The sequence below is a fragment of the Caretta caretta genome, chromosome 14 (assembly GCF_965140235.1).
Source record: "Caretta caretta isolate rCarCar2 chromosome 14, rCarCar1.hap1, whole genome shotgun sequence".
Lineage (NCBI taxonomy): Eukaryota > Metazoa > Chordata > Testudines > Cheloniidae > Caretta > Caretta caretta.
This window is the reverse complement of record NC_134219.1, coordinates 5,824,560-5,845,387: the sequence shown is the minus strand read 5'-3', so window position 1 is coordinate 5,845,387 and position 20,828 is coordinate 5,824,560. Positions and strand designations below refer to the sequence as shown.

General features: G+C 43.5%; 1 protein-coding gene across 1 annotated transcript; it reads left to right on the top strand.

The window, feature by feature from the left end:
• Positions 1–11,693: 11,693 nt before the first annotated feature.
• On the top strand, positions 11,694–18,879 carry KCNJ2 (potassium inwardly rectifying channel subfamily J member 2). Its single transcript, XM_048818893.2, has 2 exons — positions 11,694–11,822; positions 17,090–18,879. Exon 2 carries the CDS (start codon positions 17,312–17,314, stop codon positions 18,593–18,595), a length of 1,284 nt encoding a protein of 427 aa, XP_048674850.1. The 5' UTR covers positions 11,694–11,822; positions 17,090–17,311; the 3' UTR covers positions 18,596–18,879.
• Positions 18,880–20,828: the final 1,949 nt, after the last annotated feature.

The following is a 20,828-nucleotide window of genomic DNA, read 5'->3' as shown; positions in this document are numbered from 1 at the left end:
CTTCTCTCTGAAGCACTCGCTCACAGCTGGAAAGCACAAACACCAGCTCTCTGCAAATGAGACACACCGCATTTGTGACTGTGTTCTATGCGGGACCCGTGCAGAAAGCAGTGCACTGAGTTGCCTCATGCTGCCACAACCAGCTGTGGGTAACTTTCTGAGAATTTCCATTTCGATTTGTGTGTGTGTGTATGTGTGCGCACGCGCACTTGATAAGAAAATGGCATAATCTTTTTCTCTCTGACCTTCCCAACAAGTGTTTGCTTCATAGGATTTGGACATTGGCTCAAATAATAGTAGAGGATCAAAGCCAACTGTTTAAAGTATTAGGGAGATTATAAAGTAAAGGCTGGATTGCGCCTGCTAGGAACAGCCAGAGTAGAGTGCAGTGGCCCCAGGAGAGGCACTCCCCTGTGCTAAGGGGAGAGAGCCTGTTATCACAGCTTTTCATGAGGTGCAATCGCCTCCCCTCTGCCTATGCACGCTTAGTTGAGTAGGGTCAGAGCTTCTCTGAGTACCAGGGCTGCTGCTCTGCTTGACTCTACAGGAAGCATAAAGGTGTGTGAAGGGTGCTTCATGTCCCCACGGTGTGCCCACATAAAGAGCAAGCAGGATCTGCCCCCAGGCGCTACATGGCCCCAGAAAGGAAGCTAAGCAACACAGAAATATGAGAGGGGAGGAAAGGAAAAGGTGACATATTGTTTATTGAAGATCGTTGTGTCTCCATCCATATATTTTGCTAACCACAGAGTTGGTTCACTGCGTGGGTGAACTGCTCTGGATAATCAATCAGAAACAATGTCAAGAAATTCACTGAACTATTTTGACCCATTGGTTTGGTTTGAATTTTGAGGGAAATTCAGGAAGGGGCCTGTTTATTTCATCCACGTGGCCCCACCCCACTGCTCAGGAGCTTAGTTTGATCAGACTGTACAGCATCTAAAAAATCAGCCATTGTAAAACAATTTGACTTTCTTGTTCACTGGTCCTGTCCCCTGCCTGTCTCAGTGCTGCCTGTTTGAACATACACTCCTCTAAACCCAGTGAAATAAAAACAACTACTGACATATTATTTGTCTTAGAAAACTACCATGGATTTTGATACTGATCCACTGCTTAATTTGTAATTAAAGAGGTGCCAGGGCTCAAGCAATATTTTTCCCCTTTCATAACTGATGCAGCAAGCCCAGAGGTGCCAGGGTTATGAACTGCCAAGCCTAGAGGTGCCAGGGCTCAGCCCTGACACAAATTAAGCACTGTCCTGATCATGTCACTGAAGACAATGGGGAGTTTTGCCTTTGATGCTAAAACTTGCAGGGTCGATGAAGCCGGAGATTATTTTCTACACTACCAAGAGCAGCAAACGATTTTCATAAACTTGAATCAAATTAGAAAAGTAGCATGCTTTGCACTGATACTAAAATAATGAATTTTTAACACCAGGCCCCATGCCTGTCCTCCTTTATGGAGCAGAGTCGTGGAAATCTACATCAGAAATTGATAAGAACATCAACTCATTCCAAAGTAAATGCCTGCAGAAAATCTTCAGAGTCCACTGGAAAGAGTTTCTTGCAACATCAGAAATTGTACGTAGAGCAAACCAAGAGAAAGCATTTAACATGGTAAGAAGATGGTGATGGACATATTTAGGATATGCTTCAAGGATGCCACTAAAATGACTTTCACCTCTAGTAATAATATGGACACTGCCTGGGAAGAGACAATGATGGCGACCTATAGAAACATGACACAGAACAATAGAGAAAGAAGCTCAATCCATAAACATGACTGTCAGAAGCCTGAAAAGACCAGAACAAGACCAAAATTAATGGTGGAAACTGGTGTATTCCCTATGCTTAGGTGCACCTAAGCATAGGGAATACACCGATGCATCCGATGAAGTGAGCTGTAGCTCACGAAAGCTTATGCTCAAATAAATTGGTTAGTCTCTAAGGTGCCACAAGTCCTCCTTTTCTTTTTATTAACCATTAACTCCCTTTCTCTTGAGATATACAAAGAATGGAGATTATGGAAGATAATTAACTGCCTTTCAGACATATAGAAAAATATATTCTTTCTAACATTCAAGGCCTGGTTTTTACATACACTAAAGTCGCTTCACATTTCCAGAGCAGTAACCTTAGTATAAATGAGAATTAGGGCCCCCTTGTATAATCAGTAGAGACACCTCTTTACACAGGGACCTCAAACCTGCAAATTCCATCACTGTGTCCATTCTACTCTTTGCAGGTTTTAGTATAGAGAGGATTCCAGGGTTTTATCTTCCTATTGCCTAGCCGTGCTCACAGTAGTGTTGGACAACATAGTGGTAAAAAATAAAAATGAAATGAAGACCACCTGGATCCTATCTGTACAACAACCTTCACCTTTGCTACTATTGGTGGACCTGAGACTATGGTAAATTAAGGCTCCTACATTGTAACTGAGGACTCAGCCCAGTTAGGGAGCTCAGTTCCGCATTTGGGAACTCAGATCAGAACCCAGGCATCTATAACCGGTATTTAGGAGTATATCCTTCAAAACTGGATCAAAAAAATTAGCCAATCCTATAATGACACGGGGGGATAGATTAGATGACCCAAGAGGTCGACTTACGTTCCAACCCAAATGATTAGCCATGATTCTAAAGTATGAAGGTTGTCAAGACGGCATTTAGGTAGAATCACTACAAAGTGCACTACAAATGAACAGGTGCAGGCATGGTCACTTATTCTCAGGAATGATGGAGTCTGTAGTACTGTAAAAATGCAAGCTGCACACTGAACACCACAATTTCTGTGGGCTTGCGCCTGTGAAGTGGTAAGCATCTGCTGAGAGTTGAGAGTGCTCCATGCCTATTTGTTGCAAGGTCAGGGCCTAAAATGTTATGTTGCGGAAAGGAAGTTTCTCTTCGTATTAAGCACTGTCTCTGTCGTTGAGGGTATCTCTTGCCTTCACTGTTGGATTGTTAGTTTTGACTCATCATTTCACCCTTTCTTCACCTTGCTTGTTGCATTCACCGTCTGTAGTGCCCAGGTTTGGTGTGTAGGGAGCAGAAAATGCAGATTCATTTTTAAACCTGTGAAATAAAGATGTTGCTTGGTGGGATTTTTCCATCCTATAATAGGTAATACGACACTCTACCGTCTTCAGCAATTTTTGCAGCTCCCACAAATCAGAATAGTGAATAGGAAAGACGGAGAAAACTCCTTAGTGTCAGGAATGTAAACCTACTACATTTTCTATGTCATATTTCTTCCTCCTCTTATGAACAATTTTTAAACTTGTTATCACTGTGTCACGGGCTGTACATGTGAACATCCTATCTGCTTGCAAAATATGTAACACATTTGTTCGCTCTTTTAGATCCTTCATCAAAACTCGATATATTTAATTGCCTCTACTTACAGAATGCATTACTGATTTATATATTGCATATTCTATTATTTCTGTTGCAAATACGGCTTAATTTTTCTTACAGAACCTAGGCATCAGACCTGTTAACATCTAAGAACATCTCAACCTCAAGATTTTATTGTGAATGAGACAAACACCTTTATCTGACGGATTTTTTTCTAGCTGACCTAACAGCCAGAGGGAAAAGGCTAATTTATACCAGTTTATATATTGTGTTTTGCTTGAATCTCCATTTCCCTGCATATAAAGCTTTACTTCTGGTTTTGCATGAACCTAGTGAACCGATTGTACCAAGTGGATAAAAGACCAGGATTCCATTGTAAATGTAATGTTTGAGTCAAGATATTTTCAGCTGGAAATAAAAACTTTGGGAACTAAAATGTACTTGGCCAATTCAAGATATGGAGATGCTATATAATTAGGGCAGTCCACCACTCAGACATAGAAAGCAATTTATTTACATGTCCAATGCAATGTGTTTCTGGATCCCAATGTGTTTCAGGGAAGTCTCTCTCCACAAGGGCTCTGCTGTGTTCTGCTAAGTTTGGGAGAAAGAATGGAGGGAGGAAGGTGAGAGCAGGGCTGGGGAAAGGCTTACTTGCATAGGGACGAAGAGTACCCTTTCTTTATACCAGTGTGGTTTCATGTGTATGACTGAAATTTTGTCTCTATAAGGAGTGAGAGCCTGGTGCTCACTGCTCCTCTCTCAGTGCATGCACGATCTCGGACGCACTGGTCATGTGACTGATGATGCTGTGTTAGGCCTTGGCTCCCACTGCCCCCTCTGGCCTTTGGTAGACTTGCTCCTTCAGATAGGGCATTGGGGAGATTCCCCATTGCAAGGGAAAAAGCAGTTCTCAGATGCTGTGCTGAAGAGAAAGAAAGAAAGAAAGAAAGGAAGGAAGGAAGAAAGAAAGAGTCGTCCTGGAGGGCAGATAATATGCTGAAAGAACTGACTATTCTCCCCACGCAACCCATTTCATTGTCTCCCACTGTGCAGTCCCTGGGGTCCAGACCCTATAAGGGCTAGGAAAGGGGAAAAGCAAAGTAGGAGATATTTATAGTGGCAACTATTTATAGCTTATATTTAAAAAACATATTTTAAAAGCAAAATTAACTCCTGGACTGGAAAAAAGGACATTACGTACAATGGAGTTAGTGCTCAGATGCGTGCTATAGACAACCAATGTGAGAGAGAAAGAGGTAACACCATGTCAGAGAACCATTCATGGCTAGGAAGAAAACAAGCCATGCTTACTCTCAAGGGTTAAATTTTCAACTGCATCTAACCCACTTCATCCCGTCTTTCGAGAAGAGATTTGCAACAGGAAAGGGTTTTTTTAGAAACATTTCATGTAACTTAAACTTCCTGGTACATAGGTCGTTTAGGAAGCATTTGTCTTTCTGCCACTCTCACAGGCCAGAGATGAATTTCTTAAGAATAGCAGAATAAAGCAACCTGTTTGAAATTGATGTTTCATTGCTAGGAAGGGTCTTTAGAACATAGTTGCCACTACCTTAAGAGCACTGCAAAGAATCTAGCAACAGTAGAATATCACTTTCTGCTTTTCTCTAATACCCTGTTCAATATATAACACTACTTGGCCTGATCCTGCAAAGCTTTGCTTCCTGTGAGTAATTCTTATTCATGCCAGTCATCCCAGAGCTCACTGGGTCTGTTTGCATAAGTGTGCATAAGAGAGGAGTCTTTATGCAAGAGTCTGTAGGGTTAAGCTTATTCTGTAATGTATTGGGTACATTGTGCAATGCATTGTAGAACTCACAGTATGATCTAAACAACGTTCCATCAGTGCTTCATTCAGTTGCATATAATTACACCCACTTGAAATATATTTTCATCAACACAGATCATCATGTTACCATTTCCAGTTTGCAGGTTTATCTGTTTTAACTGTTATACTTATTTTTGTAATAAAAATAAACAGGGACTCTGGAGAACTAATAAGGGTCCCCCCTCCCCAATCCTAATATAGGTGCAGAAGCTTGGTAGTGGTTTTCTCTAATCACCCATATTCAATTATTTCAAAATCATAATAAATTACTAAAATCAATTATTCTTACTAGACAACTTGATTTTTACTAGATTTATCATGCAAAGGAAATGTGTATCTAATTAATGGAGCGGCTACTTCTTATTTTCTTATTAATGAACTATTAGATAGAAAGTGACCCAAGGTTTTTATGATTCATAAGATATACATCTGCATGACATATACACATACTCATAATTATCTAGAAAAGGGTTAATCAATGAGGTGGCAAAGTTTTCAGATGATACCAAATTACTCAAGACAGTTCAGTCCAAAGCTGACTGTGAAGAGTTGCAAAGGGATCTCACAAAACTGGGTGCCTCAGCAAGAAAATGGCAGATGAAATTCAAAGGTGATAAATGCAAAGAAATGCACATTGGAACAAATAATCCCAACTATACATACAAAAGGATGGGGCCAAAATTAGCTGTTACCACTCAAGAAAGAGACTTTGGAGTCACTGTGGATAGTTCTCTGAAAACATCTGCTCAATTTGCAGCCGCCGTCAAAAAAGCGAACAGAATATTAGGAACCCTTAGGAAAGGGATCGCTAAGAGGACAGAAAATATCATAATGCCTCTATATAAATTTATGGTATACCCACGACCTTGAATACTATGTGGAGTTCTGGTCGCCCCGTCTCAAAAAAAAAAATTGAATTGGAAAAAAGTACAGAGAAGGGCTACAAAAATGATCAGGAGTATGGAACAGCTTCCTTATGAGGAGAGATTAAGAAGACTGGGACTGTTCCGTTTAGAAGAGAGATGACTAAGTGGGGGATATGAGAGAGGTCTATAAAATTATGAATGGTGTAGAGAAAGTGAATTAGGACATGTTTTTCACCCCTTTGCATAACACAAGAACCAGGGATCTCCAAATGAAATTAGCAGACTGCAGGTTTAAAACAAACAAAAGGAAGTACTTCTTTACACGACACACAGTCAACCTGTGGAACGCATTGCCAGGGGAAGTTGTGAAGGCCAAAAGTATAACTGGGTTCAAAAAAGAATTAGATAAAGTCATGGAGAATAGGTCCATCAATGACTATTAGCCAAGATAGTCAGTGACACAACTCCATGTTCTGGATGTCCCTAGGCCTCTGACTAGATGACAAGGGATGGATCACTTGATAAATTGTCCTGTTCTGTTCATTCCCTCTGAAGCATCTGGCACCAGTCACTGTCGGAAGACAGGATACTGGGCTAGATGGACCATTGATCTGACCCCTGTGGCCATTCTTATGTTCTGTCTCTCCCTCTCACCCCTATGTAATGTGTAGCTTGTATAAACTAAAAACAGAAAGACATAGGGTGAGGATTTTTAAAACTTCCATTCACCAAATTTGACTATTTTACTGGTTGTTGTAATATCTGTGGTACTTCCCCATTCTGAGAATAGAGAATACTTCAGATACCACAAATAACAGTGGAAGTGGTAAGTGTGTGCGGCAGTTTTTAAAGTGCACTCACACAGATAAATGTAGGACAAGTTAGAGTCTCTAGGATTACTGCTTTATCAGTGTTAGCATTATAAACCCGATTTCATTCTATGATCACAACATTCCACGATGAACTGAGACCTATGCAAAGCCTGGACTCTAAGAGAGATGGTTTTTGTAAAACATTTCCAAAAAGCTCCTTAAACCAGGCTGACATCATGGCTACAACCCTAGTGAGTGGGAGCAGGAATGGATCATGCACCCCTTCCATGGAGTTTGGGGGTGGGGGCACATATGCTGGGAACCTAGTCTAGCAATTGGATGGCATAGCCTCCATAGTTCTACACGCTACCTTGTGTGGAGAGCTCCACTCCTCCCATATCAGACCAGCAGATGGCCCAGTTGCTGAGCAAGGATCTGTTTGCCCCTCATAGAATCATAGAATATCAGGGTTGGAAGGGACCTCAGGAGGTCATCTAGTCCAACCCCCTGCTCAAAGCAGGACCAATCCCCAATTAAATCATCCCAGCCAGGGCTTTGTCAAGCCTGACCTTAAAAACTTCTAAGGAAGGAGATTCTACCACCTCCCTAGGTAACACATTCCAGTGTTTCACCACCCTCTTAGTGAAAAAGTTTTTCCTAATATCCAACCTAAACCTTCCCCACTGCAACTTGAGACCATTACTCCTTGTCCTGTCCTCTTCTACCACTGAGAATAGTCTAGAACCATCCTCTCTGGAACCACCTCTCAGGTAGTTGAAAGCAGCTATCAAATCCCCCCTCATTCTTCTCTTCTGCAGACAATCCCAGTTCCCTCAGCCTCTCCTCATAAGTCATGTGTTCCAGACCCCTAATCATTTTTGTTGCCCTTCGCTGGACTCTCTCCAATTTATCCACATCCTTCTTGTAGTGTGGGGCCCAAAACTGGACACAATACTCCAGATGAGGCCTCACCAATGTCGAATAGAGGGGAACGATCACGTCCCTTGATCTGCTCGCTATGCCCCTACTTATACATCCCAAAATGCCATTGGCCTTCTTGGCAACAAGGGCACACTGCTGACTCATATCCAGCTTCTCGTCCACTGTCACCCCAAGGTCCTTTTCTGCAGAACTGCTACCTAGCCATTCGGTCCCTAGTCTGTAGCTGTGCATTGGGTTCTTCCGTCCTAAGTGCCGGACCCTGCACTTATCCTTATTGAACCTCATCAGATTTCTTTTGGCCCAATCCTCCAATTTGTCTAGGTCCCTCTGTATCCTATCCCTGCCCTCCAGCGTATCTACCACTCCTCCCAGTTTAGTATCATCCGCAAATTTGCTGAGAGTGCAATCCACACCATCCTCCAGATCATTTATGAAGATATTGAACAAAACCGGCCCCAGGACCGACCCCTGGGGCACTCCACTTGACACCGGCTGCCAACTAGACATGGAGCCATTGATCACTACCCGTTGAGCCCGACAATCTAGCCAACTTTCTACCCACCTTATAGTGCATTCATCCAGCCCATACTTCTTTAACTTGCTGACAAGAATACTGTGGGAGACCGTGTCAAAAGCTTTGCTAAAGTCAAGAAACAATACATCCACTGCTTTCCCTTCATCCACAGAACCAGTAATCTCATCATAGAAGGCGATTAGATTAGTCAGGCATGACCTTCCCTTGGTGAATCCATGCTGACTGTTCCTGATCACTTTCCTCTCATGTAAGTGCTTCAGGATTGATTCTTTGAGGACCTGCTCCATGATTTTTCTGGGGACTGAGGTGAGGCTGACTGGCCTGTAGTTCCCAGGATCCTCCTTCTTCCCTTTTTTAAAGATTGGCACTACATTAGCCTTTTTCCAGTCGTCCGGGACTTCCCCTGTTCGCCACGAGTTTTCAAAGATAATGGCCAATGGCTCTGCAATCACAGCCGCCAATTCCTTTAGCACTCTCGGATGCAACTCGTCCGGCCCCATGGACTTGTGCACATCCGGCCCTCAGTGCTCAGAGCACCTGTTCACCATATGTTGCAATGGCTACCATTTCAGTCCTGGGTGCAATTCAAGGTGCTAGTGATAATCTCTAAAGCCTCTAAAGCACTATGTGGTCTGTGACCCCCTTCATTTAACAGGCTGCTTTCTTCCATATTTTTCCATCACAACATAGGAGGCTCTCAGATGCATTTCAGCTGTTAGTGCCAAGAACTCAGCTTCCTGAGGGCACCTGCCTCTGAAACTAACACCTCCTGACTGTCCATCACAGCCAGAGTTCAGCATACTTCAGATCATGATTACAAAGCCTTTTATTTTATTCCGATTGGGTTTTTTGTCCAAACACTTCTTCATCATTTTCTTTTTTGGGTATTTTGGACCGAAGGAGCTTTAGGAATGGCAGAATATTTTGGAATAATTTTTGGTACTTGCATATTTTTAAATAGTGGGACAGCACCCAGGTCCATCTCCCATAGGTGGTATGTAAGGCCTAGTTATTACGGTGATGGGGAAACAACCATTGCTTCCTCCGTTGGTCCAAAATAGCCTTTATTTGCAAACCTCATTTTGGGAGTGTTATACTGAATTGCATTGTGGCATTTGGGGTAATATTTGTGATGTCTTTTTAAAGTTATACCACTGGTGATTAGAGTGTCTGGTTAGAAATACTAAGAAAGGGTACCTATCAACATAAATAAATAAATATTGGACATTGTTACAGCAGATAGAAATAAAAGACTTTTTTCAGTACTACGTGGGACTTGTATCTAAGTGCTGTTATGTTTTTAAGAGTGATGGGGGTATTGAAGAAAGCGAGATTAGATTGACCAGACCAAAACGTCCGGCAGATTTCCCAATAAAGTTTGGCAGATTTCCCAGAAAAATTAAACGGAAATTAATTTCCTCTTCTCAGGATGGCTCTTAACGGAAGATGAATCCTGAGGGTTCCCATACACGTAGGAAAGTTGCTTTGATATGTTATATCTAACACTGTTGTATGTAATGTAGCTGTATGAGCCCCAGGATATTAGCGAGACAAGGTAGGTGAGGTAATATCCTAGACCTGAAGAAGAGCTCTGTGTGGTTCGAAAACACGTCTCTCTCACCAACAGATGTTGGTCCAATAAAATATATTGCCTCACCCACCTTGTCTCTCTAACTTCTCACCCTGTTATGTGATTTCTTTCTTTATGGACACAGGCAATATGTTTAACAGGTGTTCTCTATTCCTGTCAAGCCCCACAGGAAGAAGTCAGAGGGACAAGGCCCGAGGCTGAAATCCCTCCCTATCTGAAGTGTACAATTTACTAACATCTTTACTCACACTGTTTGATGCACCTGCTATTTCTAGCATGGAGAGTCTTTTCTGTTTTGTGTTGCTATAACTTAGTACAATGACGTCCCAGGCTATGACTGGAGCAATACAAATAATAATGATACTCTCGGGTCCAGTCGAAGAGCATGAGAGCCAGTGCCCTTCAGCCTAGGAATTAATTTGGGAAGGGTTTTTACTGCCAGCCAGGCTGGAAGCATAGCATATTTCTACACTATGATAAACCCAGGTCTGTGGGACCCAGACTTTTGGACTCAGTCTTTCCACGCCTGCACTTGAGAGTCCACGCGGTGTTGTAAACCTGGGTTTACAATTGCTAGACCCAGGCCTCACAGTTGTGCTAATGTGTCCATACTGCACCATGCAGACCTTTTGTCTCGGGTCTATGGCTCGATCTGCATTCACACTGCAAAATGGCAGGGCTCAGACCCAAGTCACAACAGGACTTGGGCTCTGACCCACCCCCATAGCAGGATCCTAAGTCCTGAGTGCTTGCTGACCCGCATCAGCCCAATTTGTATGTGGGCGGAAGGCGGGCTGGGGCTCAAACCTGAGTTGGAACCTGAGCTCACTGTGCAGTGTAGACATACCCTGGACAGCATGTTCTCATTTGCACCGGATATAAATCGAGATCCGCCTCAAGGCCAACTCGCAGACCAGCTGTACATACAGCGCCTGGCTATTGCATTTGGAGGGAATGATCATTGCACCAACAGGGCCCTGTGATCTGCCTCTCTCCCTCCCTTCATAACCCACTCCCCCCCAGATCCCTCTCCTCTCCAGGCTGCCCCCACTCGCCCTATCCCCTCCAACCCCCCCTTCAATCCCCTTCCTCACTTTCTCTGCCCCCCACTCCTCCTTTAGTCTCTCCAGCTCCTGAAAAGCCTCCTCCTCCCCCAAGAACCGGCACATCCCCCCCCCCGCCCCCCGCCCCGCTCTCCCTCCTCTTCCCTTGCAAGGTGCGTCCTCCCTCTGCACCCCCCTCGCCCCCACAAGGGGCCAGGGGCTCCGGGCTGCTCTCCCTCCTGGCACGGCAGCGCCCCCGGGGGCTCACTCGGGGACGGATCGGAGCGCGCCACGGGGCAGCCCCGCGGCGGGGCGAGGGCCACCCTGGGGCTGCCGGAGGCGCGGGGGCAGGAAACCCGCGCCCCAGCCTGGGGCAGCGAGTTCCAGCCGCTTTTTGCTGCCCGCCAGGTGCCACCCGCCGCGGGGCCGGGGGCGAGCCGGTCCCCGCTGCGCGCCGGCCGGGGCAGCGCAAGGCTCTGCGCTCGCTGCAAACGCCTCGGCGCAGCACCGCCAGCCCGGGCGCCCCCGCTCCGGGAATCCCTCGCTCTGGGCAGAGCCGGGCGCTCCAGCGGAGACCCAGCCAAGGCTGGGCCGGCCTCCCTTCTCCCATTGGTCTGGGGCAGCCCCGGAGGGCGGAGCCTGCCGAGCCGGTATTAAAAATCACATGGCCGCCCTCAAAAGGGAGGCAGTAGCTCGTGAAGTGTTTGAGTTGCAAACGGTGCAGCGGGGTAGGGAGCGTGGGATTGGTTTGCTGATTCCCCCCTAGCCACTGGATCTTACACTCTTTTATGTATCTACATCCCCAGCTTAAATCCACTAACAGGTAAGGAGCACTGTATTTTAACCTACCTATTTCTGTAGTGAAGTCGGCAGCACGGTCACCTCTGAAATGCCACCCTCGAATGTCTGTGCCTTAAGGGGTGCCGGGGGACGGAGGCGGGGGGGGGGATCAGTCTATATGTATGTGCTTTACTGTCAGGTCTATTGATTGCACTTTTCTGCATAGTCACATGAAGGGAGAGCTTTACCCTTTCTCATACACCATGCAAACAGTCTAATTAATCTCACTAGCGCAAATAATTAGCTAGGTATGCTTGGAACACTTGAGCATCTGTTTGTGCTCATTTCTTTCCAGGCACCAGCTGCCACTGAAGGATATTGTATTTTGGGGGAGGATTGGAAGTTAGCATGAAAACTCTCCGTTCCTCTGCCCTGTGCATCCTTTTCTTTTTGCCTAGTATTTCAGGGATTCTAAAAGAGAGGGAAGGGATCAAAGCATACAGAATTACAGTTTAGATTCATTTTTTAAAAAAATTAATGTTCTATCACCTCTTGCACAACACTGTGACATTTATTCATAACACTGCACATCGACTGTAGTCTATGGAAGATGCATCAAAGGAACTTGTGGAATTCTTTCCTAATGGGTCTGGCAAAAAGAAGAAGTTAAAAAAAAAAAAAGCCATTGTGGTTTGAGTGACTGTGGAGAGATTGCGTCATTTTAACTTGATTCATGACAGTTTAAAAAAAATACATATAGGAAATGGCAGACTTCTTTATGGCTGTATTGTACGAGCTTTTCCATTTTAACCAGGCAAGTGCTTCACATGCACTTTGGAGATTGTAGACAGTAGTTGCAGAACACACTGAAAGTCTATGCTGGGTATTAACAAAGATGTGTTCACTGCCACATCTCTGCTCATCAGGCTGTATTCTTTTTTGTGTTCTCTGCCTTACCTTTACACTTGTTTGCTTTTCCACCCTGCTGGCCAGCACATCAACAACACCCCCGGTGATGAATATTTCATTTGTAGTTACTTTGTCATCATCTAGAAATATCCTGAGATCTGCAAAAGAGCAGGATCTCGGATGACAGTGCCACTTCTCTTTCCCCTTTTTCTCAGTACATTTTTCCTATATCACCTACTTTTCTTTTCTCTAATGTCTTCATTGTTTTATTAAAGAAAATCTGTCATGATCCAAGCTAGCTTAGCCTTTAATATGTAATATGCCTCAAATCCCCTAACCAAAGCAAGTAGGGAAATGAGGAGAGTCTGGGCTAATAACTTTTAAATAATATATAGGACTGGGGAAAGGTCACTGAGCCTTTACACCTGAAGATCTCTGACCAATAAAATAAAAGAGCATGGACTTTTGGTTTTGCTATATATCTTGGCAGACCGCTCTTGTGTTCTGTTTACTGAAGAGGGAGGAAGGTAGCAGTTGTGCTCACTTAGCAACATGTGCCCTGCACACACAAAGCAGGGTAATGTGGCGTCAGCTTGGGAATAACTGCCCGGATCGCTCATTAGCAATCTCTCTCTCTCAACTCTTGTATCATCTCTATCTCTGATCAGCCTGAAGCCCTCCTGCACGTTCTGCTTCCACTCGATCAGTGCAAATTACAGACATCGATGTAATTATTTTTCTTTGTGGGCTCTTAGAGATTCTATTGTTCTTGAATCAGTGTTTGTCCTGGAATGCTTCATTAATAGTGAAGTCCCCTTCTATTCCCCCCTTTTCAAGCCTCCCGTTGCAATACTTGAAATTCTGATCTACCTCACTGTAGTGAATCTGTGCACATACCAGCAACTGGTTTCAATACTTCTGTACAGTGAAAATGGTGTTGTTTTTCTGTAGAGAGATACTGGGGTGAATAAAATAAGATAATTTAGTTTATGTCTTACTAGATGTCATTATGCAATGGGCCCAATACTACAGACAACCCCCCCCCCCACCCCACCAAGTGAGGGTTGTAGGTTTGGTCCCCTCAGTGATAACATGAGAATGTTTGGAAAAATTAAACTTGTATTACAACTGAGCAGCAGGTGGATTATCAAAGTAAGGCATAATATTAGATTTTTAGCCCAGGTCTGTGCATTTTTAGCTTTGTGCACACTTTTTGTATAGGACCTGACCCTGTATTCCTTGCAGTCCCCAAACTCCCACTGCAGCCAACTGGAAGAGTTTAGGATACACAAAGTTCAGATCCCAACACTGGTGGATCTATTGATTTTTTCTTTTTCCCCCATCCACATATTTACAGGTCCTGATCCTTGAAGTCAATGGAAATTTTGCCACCTTCTTGACTGGGGGCAGGATCAGGCCCATTGTGTTTCACTAGCTGTGAGTCTGACTGTTGAAGTATTACAAATCCCCCCCCCCCCCCCCCCCGGCACGTATCCTAGCTACTCAAAGCACACACAAGGATGAGAGGCAATTTGTGTTAAAAGACAGTAGACAGCTATCCTATGACCAGCACTGTAATATGTGGCATGTGCCAGAGTTTTGTTGTCTAAACATCCAGAAAGTCTATAAACACAGGAAAGAGATACCCTCAAGGCTGCATTACAGTGTGTCAGGAATGTTTAAGCCAAAGTCGGAGCAGTTTTTGCTTCCAAAGGCATAACACGTGCAGTGACATAACTATTAATAGGGGGAGGGATAGCTCAGTGGTTTGAGCATTAGCCTGCTAAACCCAGGGTTGTGAGTTCAATCCTTGCAGGGGCCATTTAGGGATCTGGGGTAAAATTGGGGATTGGTCCTGCTGGGGGTTGGACTAGATGACCTCCTGAGGTCCCTTCCAACCCTGATATTCTATGATTCTAACTAATAATACCATGCAGATGTACAGTAGGTGACAATTAGCTATGGAAATAGGCACCTACCATTGTCATATCGCTATTTCCAGGATTCTAAATATGGCAAGATATTTGTAGGAACCTGGAATTGTGGTTTCAGTGATTTGTGGAATTCAAACAAATGTCTTGGGGTCAAAAAAAATATATTTTTTTTTGGTATGTAGTTGCACTTTTAGGTCCCTCAGATTTCACAGCTGTCCCCTCCCCAGACCCTTCCTCCCTTGAAATCCAAGAGACAATGCAGAAAAATGACTAAATTAGTTCTAAGGCTATATATTTCCATCAACTTGGAGCAAAACCTGCTTAGAACATGGAAGTTCAACATGATCATGATTTTAGGATGTGGTTTATAAAAGTGATTAATCTGCAAACCAATGCAATGATTTTGCAATGAGCTGTTCTTTTTCATGGAACATATAAATAGTAATTTGGCTTTCCCACTTGGCTTGAAAATGCATCTAAAACCAAATACAACAGAAAATATCTCAAACTGAATGTTAGAAGCATTCCATCGCTTTAGAGAGCTATATATTGGCAGGAATGAAAATCTCTGTTCTTCTCACCCTTCCTTCCCCCCCCACCCCCCACCCCCCAAAAAATACAAAGGGAACTTTACACAATGCAAACAAAATATTCAGACAGGTGTAAGTTTAACAGCATCAGATCATCTTTATACATTAATATGAAAGCTACATTCAAACTGGGTATTTTAAAAGTTGAAAGCTGCCAAAATGTATCATGCACTGCAGGAGTCACAGATGACTAATCTCAGAAAATATGTGTTGGGCCACATTTCTTGTAGAGTAATTTGAAGTGTGTGTGCATTTAAAGCAAACCATGAAGTAGCTCTTCGGGAAGAAATGTCTTATGCACATCTGTAAAGATCACTTATTCTTTTTGCTTGTTACCTGCTGTTTTCTTACACACATCTGCTTACCTGTGTCCTTGTGATGCAGCTGAAAGATGTAGGGGACGGAGGAATTAAGAGATCATATGCTGAACTCTAGAGATTCCAAATCTGTCTAGGTTTTAACCCTGTTATTGGACCAGGGGACGTTCCTATCTACAGTATGACTTTTTAACCTTGCTCTACCCAGGTCAGGAAGAACAGCTAGAGTGTGTGCAAACTATTTCACATGCAGAAGTCTTTTTCTTTGGCTGACACAATTGTGTCAGGTTTTAGAATTGAGTCGGATTAATTTTGTTAATATCCGTTAACAAAAGACATTTTAGTGCACTCTTCAACTAATGTGATTCGTACTTAGATCTCCTGCTGTGGCAAACCCACAACAGACGTTATCTTAAAATCCTCATTATTTTAAAATCAGTTATGACTTTCTTTCCCACGTTGGCCGTGTGTGTGTAGGGGGGATTATTACAATTCATGCATTTTGCATCCTCTGCAGTATTTCAATTAAATCTCCTCCAATACAATGGGTGATGACTTAATGGATGATGTGCTTGTTAAAAGCAAACACTGGCTCTAAGCTAGACTTCCATGAAATGAGTTTGGTGCCCTCCAGTCTCAGCAAACACATCTTGTATCCACTAGGCTAAGCCCTAACTACTGATATTCAAGACACAAGGGAAACTCAGGACCGTTCTCCTTTTTGGGGTGGAATCCCCTTTATCTCCAGAGAGGAAAGTGCCTTGTACCCACCATCAAAGGCACCACAGAGATGTTAGGCCAATCCTGCTTCTGTTAAAGCCATTTATCAATAACTTCAGCCGGAGCAGGATGAGGCCTCATGTGGTTTGTGTGATGATTTCCTACTGTGAATTTAATGATTGTATGGATCCCATCAAATTGCTGTAGCTTTGGTTTAAATAGTTGCCAACATAGTCTGTATGGCTTTATTCCTATTGCTGGCAAAGAATGAATGCATGACTTTTGCTTGAATGGACTAGTAAAGGGCTAAATTCTGCACAACTGTAATTTAATGGTAGTTAGTGGAGTATCACTAGAGCGAAATTTGGCCCAAGGAGCATTTAATCCTCATAATGCACTTGTTCCTTTTAATTAACACACACCTGTATCTTGGCTGGAATAGACCCTGAGACACAGACTTCTATGTCATTGTAAATCAACTTGAGACTTGAACAGACATGCATGTGTTAAAGCTAATTCACCATTCCCAAGTAAACCACCAAAGGTGCAGGTGTATGTACTAGACAGATACGTGTATTTCCTGCTTTTAAGTGAATATTTCTTTAAGACCTGTTCACTTTAGTGCTTGCTATGGAAAGAGTGATGACTTCTTTGTATTAATGATGTCAGTTTTGTCGATCCATAAACAGAGAATCTCTGTGCCTCAGGACAATTCCATGAATAGAAGTGAATAGATTGAAAAACGAACCATATGGATTTGGAGGCTGGGGTCTTTATATAGCTTTGATTCAGTGTTCTGTCCCATTGAGTTCTAATATGCAGTGTGTCTTTCTCTTGCAGACCATGTGCTCTCTATGACGGATGTTCAATTGCTAAGCTAACTCTGCATGTCAGCAGACTCTCCTTGGTAGAGCCAGGGGTTGTCGGAAACTCCAACCTAGCCCTTTTATTTTTTCCTGTGTGTGTGTTCCTCTAGAACTTTCAAAACTGTTTCTCCAAAGGGTTTTGCAGAAACTCAGACTGTTTTCTAAAGCAGAAGCACCTCAGTCCACAGCAGTAGTGATGGGCAGCGTGCGAACCAACCGCTATAGCATCGTTTCCTCAGAAGAGGATGGCATGAAGCTGGCAACCATGGCAGTTGCCAATGGCTTCGGGAACGGGAAGAGCAAGGTACACACTAGGCAGCAGTGCAGGAGCCGCTTCGTCAAGAAAGATGGACACTGCAATGTCCAATTCATTAATGTGGGTGAGAAAGGACAACGTTACCTGGCAGACATCTTTACCACCTGCGTGGATATTCGCTGGAGGTGGATGCTAGTTATCTTCTGCCTGGCTTTCATTCTTTCATGGCTTTTTTTTGGCTGTGTGTTTTGGCTGATTGCTCTGTTGCATGGGGATCTGGAGGAGCCAGCAAACTACAAACCTTGTGTCTCCAATGTGAACAGCTTCACTGCAGCCTTCCTCTTCTCCATCGAAACCCAGACAACAATTGGGTATGGTTTTAGGTGTGTCACGGACGAGTGCCCCATCGCAGTATTCATGGTGGTTTTCCAGTCTATCGTAGGCTGCATCATTGATGCCTTCATCATTGGGGCTGTCATGGCAAAGATGGCTAAACCAAAAAAGAGAAACGAAACTCTAGTCTTCAGCCACAATGCTGTTGTGGGCCTGAGGGATGGGAAGCTGTGCTTAATGTGGCGCGTTGGAAACCTACGGAAAAGCCATTTGGTTGAGGCACATGTGAGAGCCCAGCTCCTTAAATCCAGGGTCACCTCCGAAGGAGAATACATCCCTTTGGACCAAATAGACATCAACGTTGGGTTTGACAGTGGGATAGACCGCATATTCCTGGTGTCCCCAATTACAATAGTCCATGAAATAGATGAACAAAGTCCCTTGTATGACTACAGTAAGCAAGACATGGACAATGCAGACTTTGAAATTGTAGTAATATTAGAGGGCATGGTGGAAGCTACCGCCATGACTACCCAGTGCCGTAGTTCATATCTGGCAAATGAAATCCTCTGGGGCCACCGTTATGAGCCTGTGCTCTTCGAAGAGAAAAACTACTATAAAGTGGACTACTCTAGGTTCCACAAAACGTACGAAGTGCCCAACACGCCACTTTGTAGTGCCAGAGACTTAGCAGAAAAGAAATACATTCTCTCGAATGCAAATTCCTTTTGCTACGAGAATGAAGTGGCCCTCACCAGCAAAGAAGAGGACGAGAGTGACAATGGGGTGCCTGAAAGCATGAGCACGGACACCCTCCCAGACATGGACCATCATAACCAAGCTGGGGTGCCACTAGAACCTAGGCCATTAAGGCGGGAATCAGAAATATGACTGACTGACTTTTTCTCTGTTATCTTTTGGTTTAAAAGAAAAATATGTCGGTCAAAGGCACAATGAGCTGAGAGTTGGCCCAAAGCAGTTTTCAGATGATGGTACTGTTGAAGAAAGGCGTGAAGACAAGTGGTCCTGAGGAATCTAAGCCAGTTTTAGGGCTGTCTTTACAGGAGAGAGAGCTGAAAATGAATTCTAAACACGAAGCACTAAACAATGTCTAAGCATGATCAGAAGGCACATATATATTGTAGAATAAATTATGTATATATTTTTTTACAAAACTTGAACTTGCAGGCGAGCTTTGGTTGGGTTATTTTTTTTTTTCAACTTTTTCCAGAATGCTTCTCTCTAGGGAACAAGAATGTTTTTAATGGCATAACAAAGGCATGAATCTGCCTTATTATTATTATTATTATTGTTGTTATTATTATTATTTTAAGAAAGCTGCTGCTAACTACATTGACACAAATTGTAATTTTTTTGTGGCCATGTAGTTTTTTCTTTTTCTTTTGTGTAATTTTTTTTTTAAAAAATGTCAGCATTGAACTTTGTGGGTTGAAAAGCTCGTGATCACACTTCAAAGAGGCCAATACGGCCGTATAGTCTGAACTTCTTTTGAGGCCAGTAGTTTGATAGCTAGAATCAATTTCTTTCTCTTTTCAGTTACATAAGGGGCATTATGTAACATCAGGCCAATTGGTAGCCTCCAGGAAAAAAAAAATTCCAGGAGCGGGGATGGGAGGGGGCTGATAGAGAATTAAACTCTATCTAAAAATTAAGTTAAAACTACCTAAATGGATACCAAAGAAAATGCACAGTTTTGCACAGTGGAGTTTATTTAAATGAAACAGGCTGCTTTAAACAAACAAAATTTGAACCTCAGACTTCTTTTTAAAGGGCCTCATTTCGCACCTTATTCAGAAAATAGAGTGTAAGACTCAGATCTAAGTAAGCAAGACATTTTCCCCCCTCTATGGGAAAACGAGCTCCCTCTCTTTCTTTTTATAAGAAGGAAAGCAACGGGGGGCGGGGGGGGGGGGCGGGCGCGGGGGGGGGGGGGGGGAAGCAAACATCTGTTCTTTCCTGTTAGCAAAACACCAGCAGGGCTACTGCAGAAGGTCAAGTGTTATTCTACACACATTCCAAAACTGCTTCTAGAACTTAGAGGGCCCTTTTAGAGCTGACCCAGCGTTCTGAGAACTGAGCCATCAGACATGCTGCAGGCGGTCATTACATTTCCAGTTAAACTAGGCTAGAGACATGAAAAGCTGCTGATCTGCTCTAGGCTAACTCGGCTGGAGCAGGCATTTGGGTGTAGGTGAGCTGAGCAACATGTAAATCCCTGGGGGGGGGGGGCGGAAGGGAGGGAAGTTGTAACAGAGCAATCTGAAAGAGCAGAGGGATGTGAATGTTTTGGGAAAATGCTTCCCTTTGGCAGGGCACGGGTGTCAGCCCAGATATAATAGTGTGCTCTGGATCATTTGAAAAAGGATTATTTGCAGATAATACTGTAAAAGAGTTCCCTCTCCCACCTCCTTTTTACCTGTAAACTTTGACTGAGCTATCCGTGGATGAACTATGACATCAAGTCTTGTGACCTTTTGTAAAGTCATGGCTCGAATGGTATTTTGGCCCCCTTGCCAAGAATGCTTTAATGTTTTCTGTGCCTCTACGATCAAGCATATAACTTAGCTGTACTTGGAGGTTCCTCGCCTCTGAATCTTCCTCAAGGAATAGGTAATGGTGGTGGTGGGGACAATAGATCCTAGTCAACTCTTTTACAGTATTGGATCACTGTATGCCATTAAAAAACAGCTTGTTCTAGGTCTAATGTCTTCTGCAAATGGATATCTGTGAAGGCCTCTGGCCCCTTACAGCCCTGCCTGAAGGAAATGCCTGCAATGAGATGGTGGTTTCTGATAAGATGGTATTTACAGTAACCTGAGTAGGTGGGTTCTAAAACTGTGGAAATTTTACATTGTAAAGGTAGCTCTGGATATACTAAAGAGGGCAGATGTTATTTAAATACAAGTTCTAAAACTATTTATGGGGGGGGAGGAGGGGAAAAGGGAATTAAACCCACACGGCAACTTGAACACAGTTCTGGGTCATAGCCAGTGAATGCTACTTGTGCTGCTATCATGATATTCTTGTAAAGGAAAACAACTAAACCAAAGAGTCTTCAGTGAAATGTAAAACAAATGAAGATGCAATGAGGGAGGGAGGAAAT

Bases quoted from the DNA above. Each gene is read 5' to 3' on its own strand.
- KCNJ2 (XM_048818893.2), top strand. From the start codon at position 17,312: ATGGGCAGCGTGCGAACCAACCGCTATAGCATCGTTTCCTCAGAAGAG.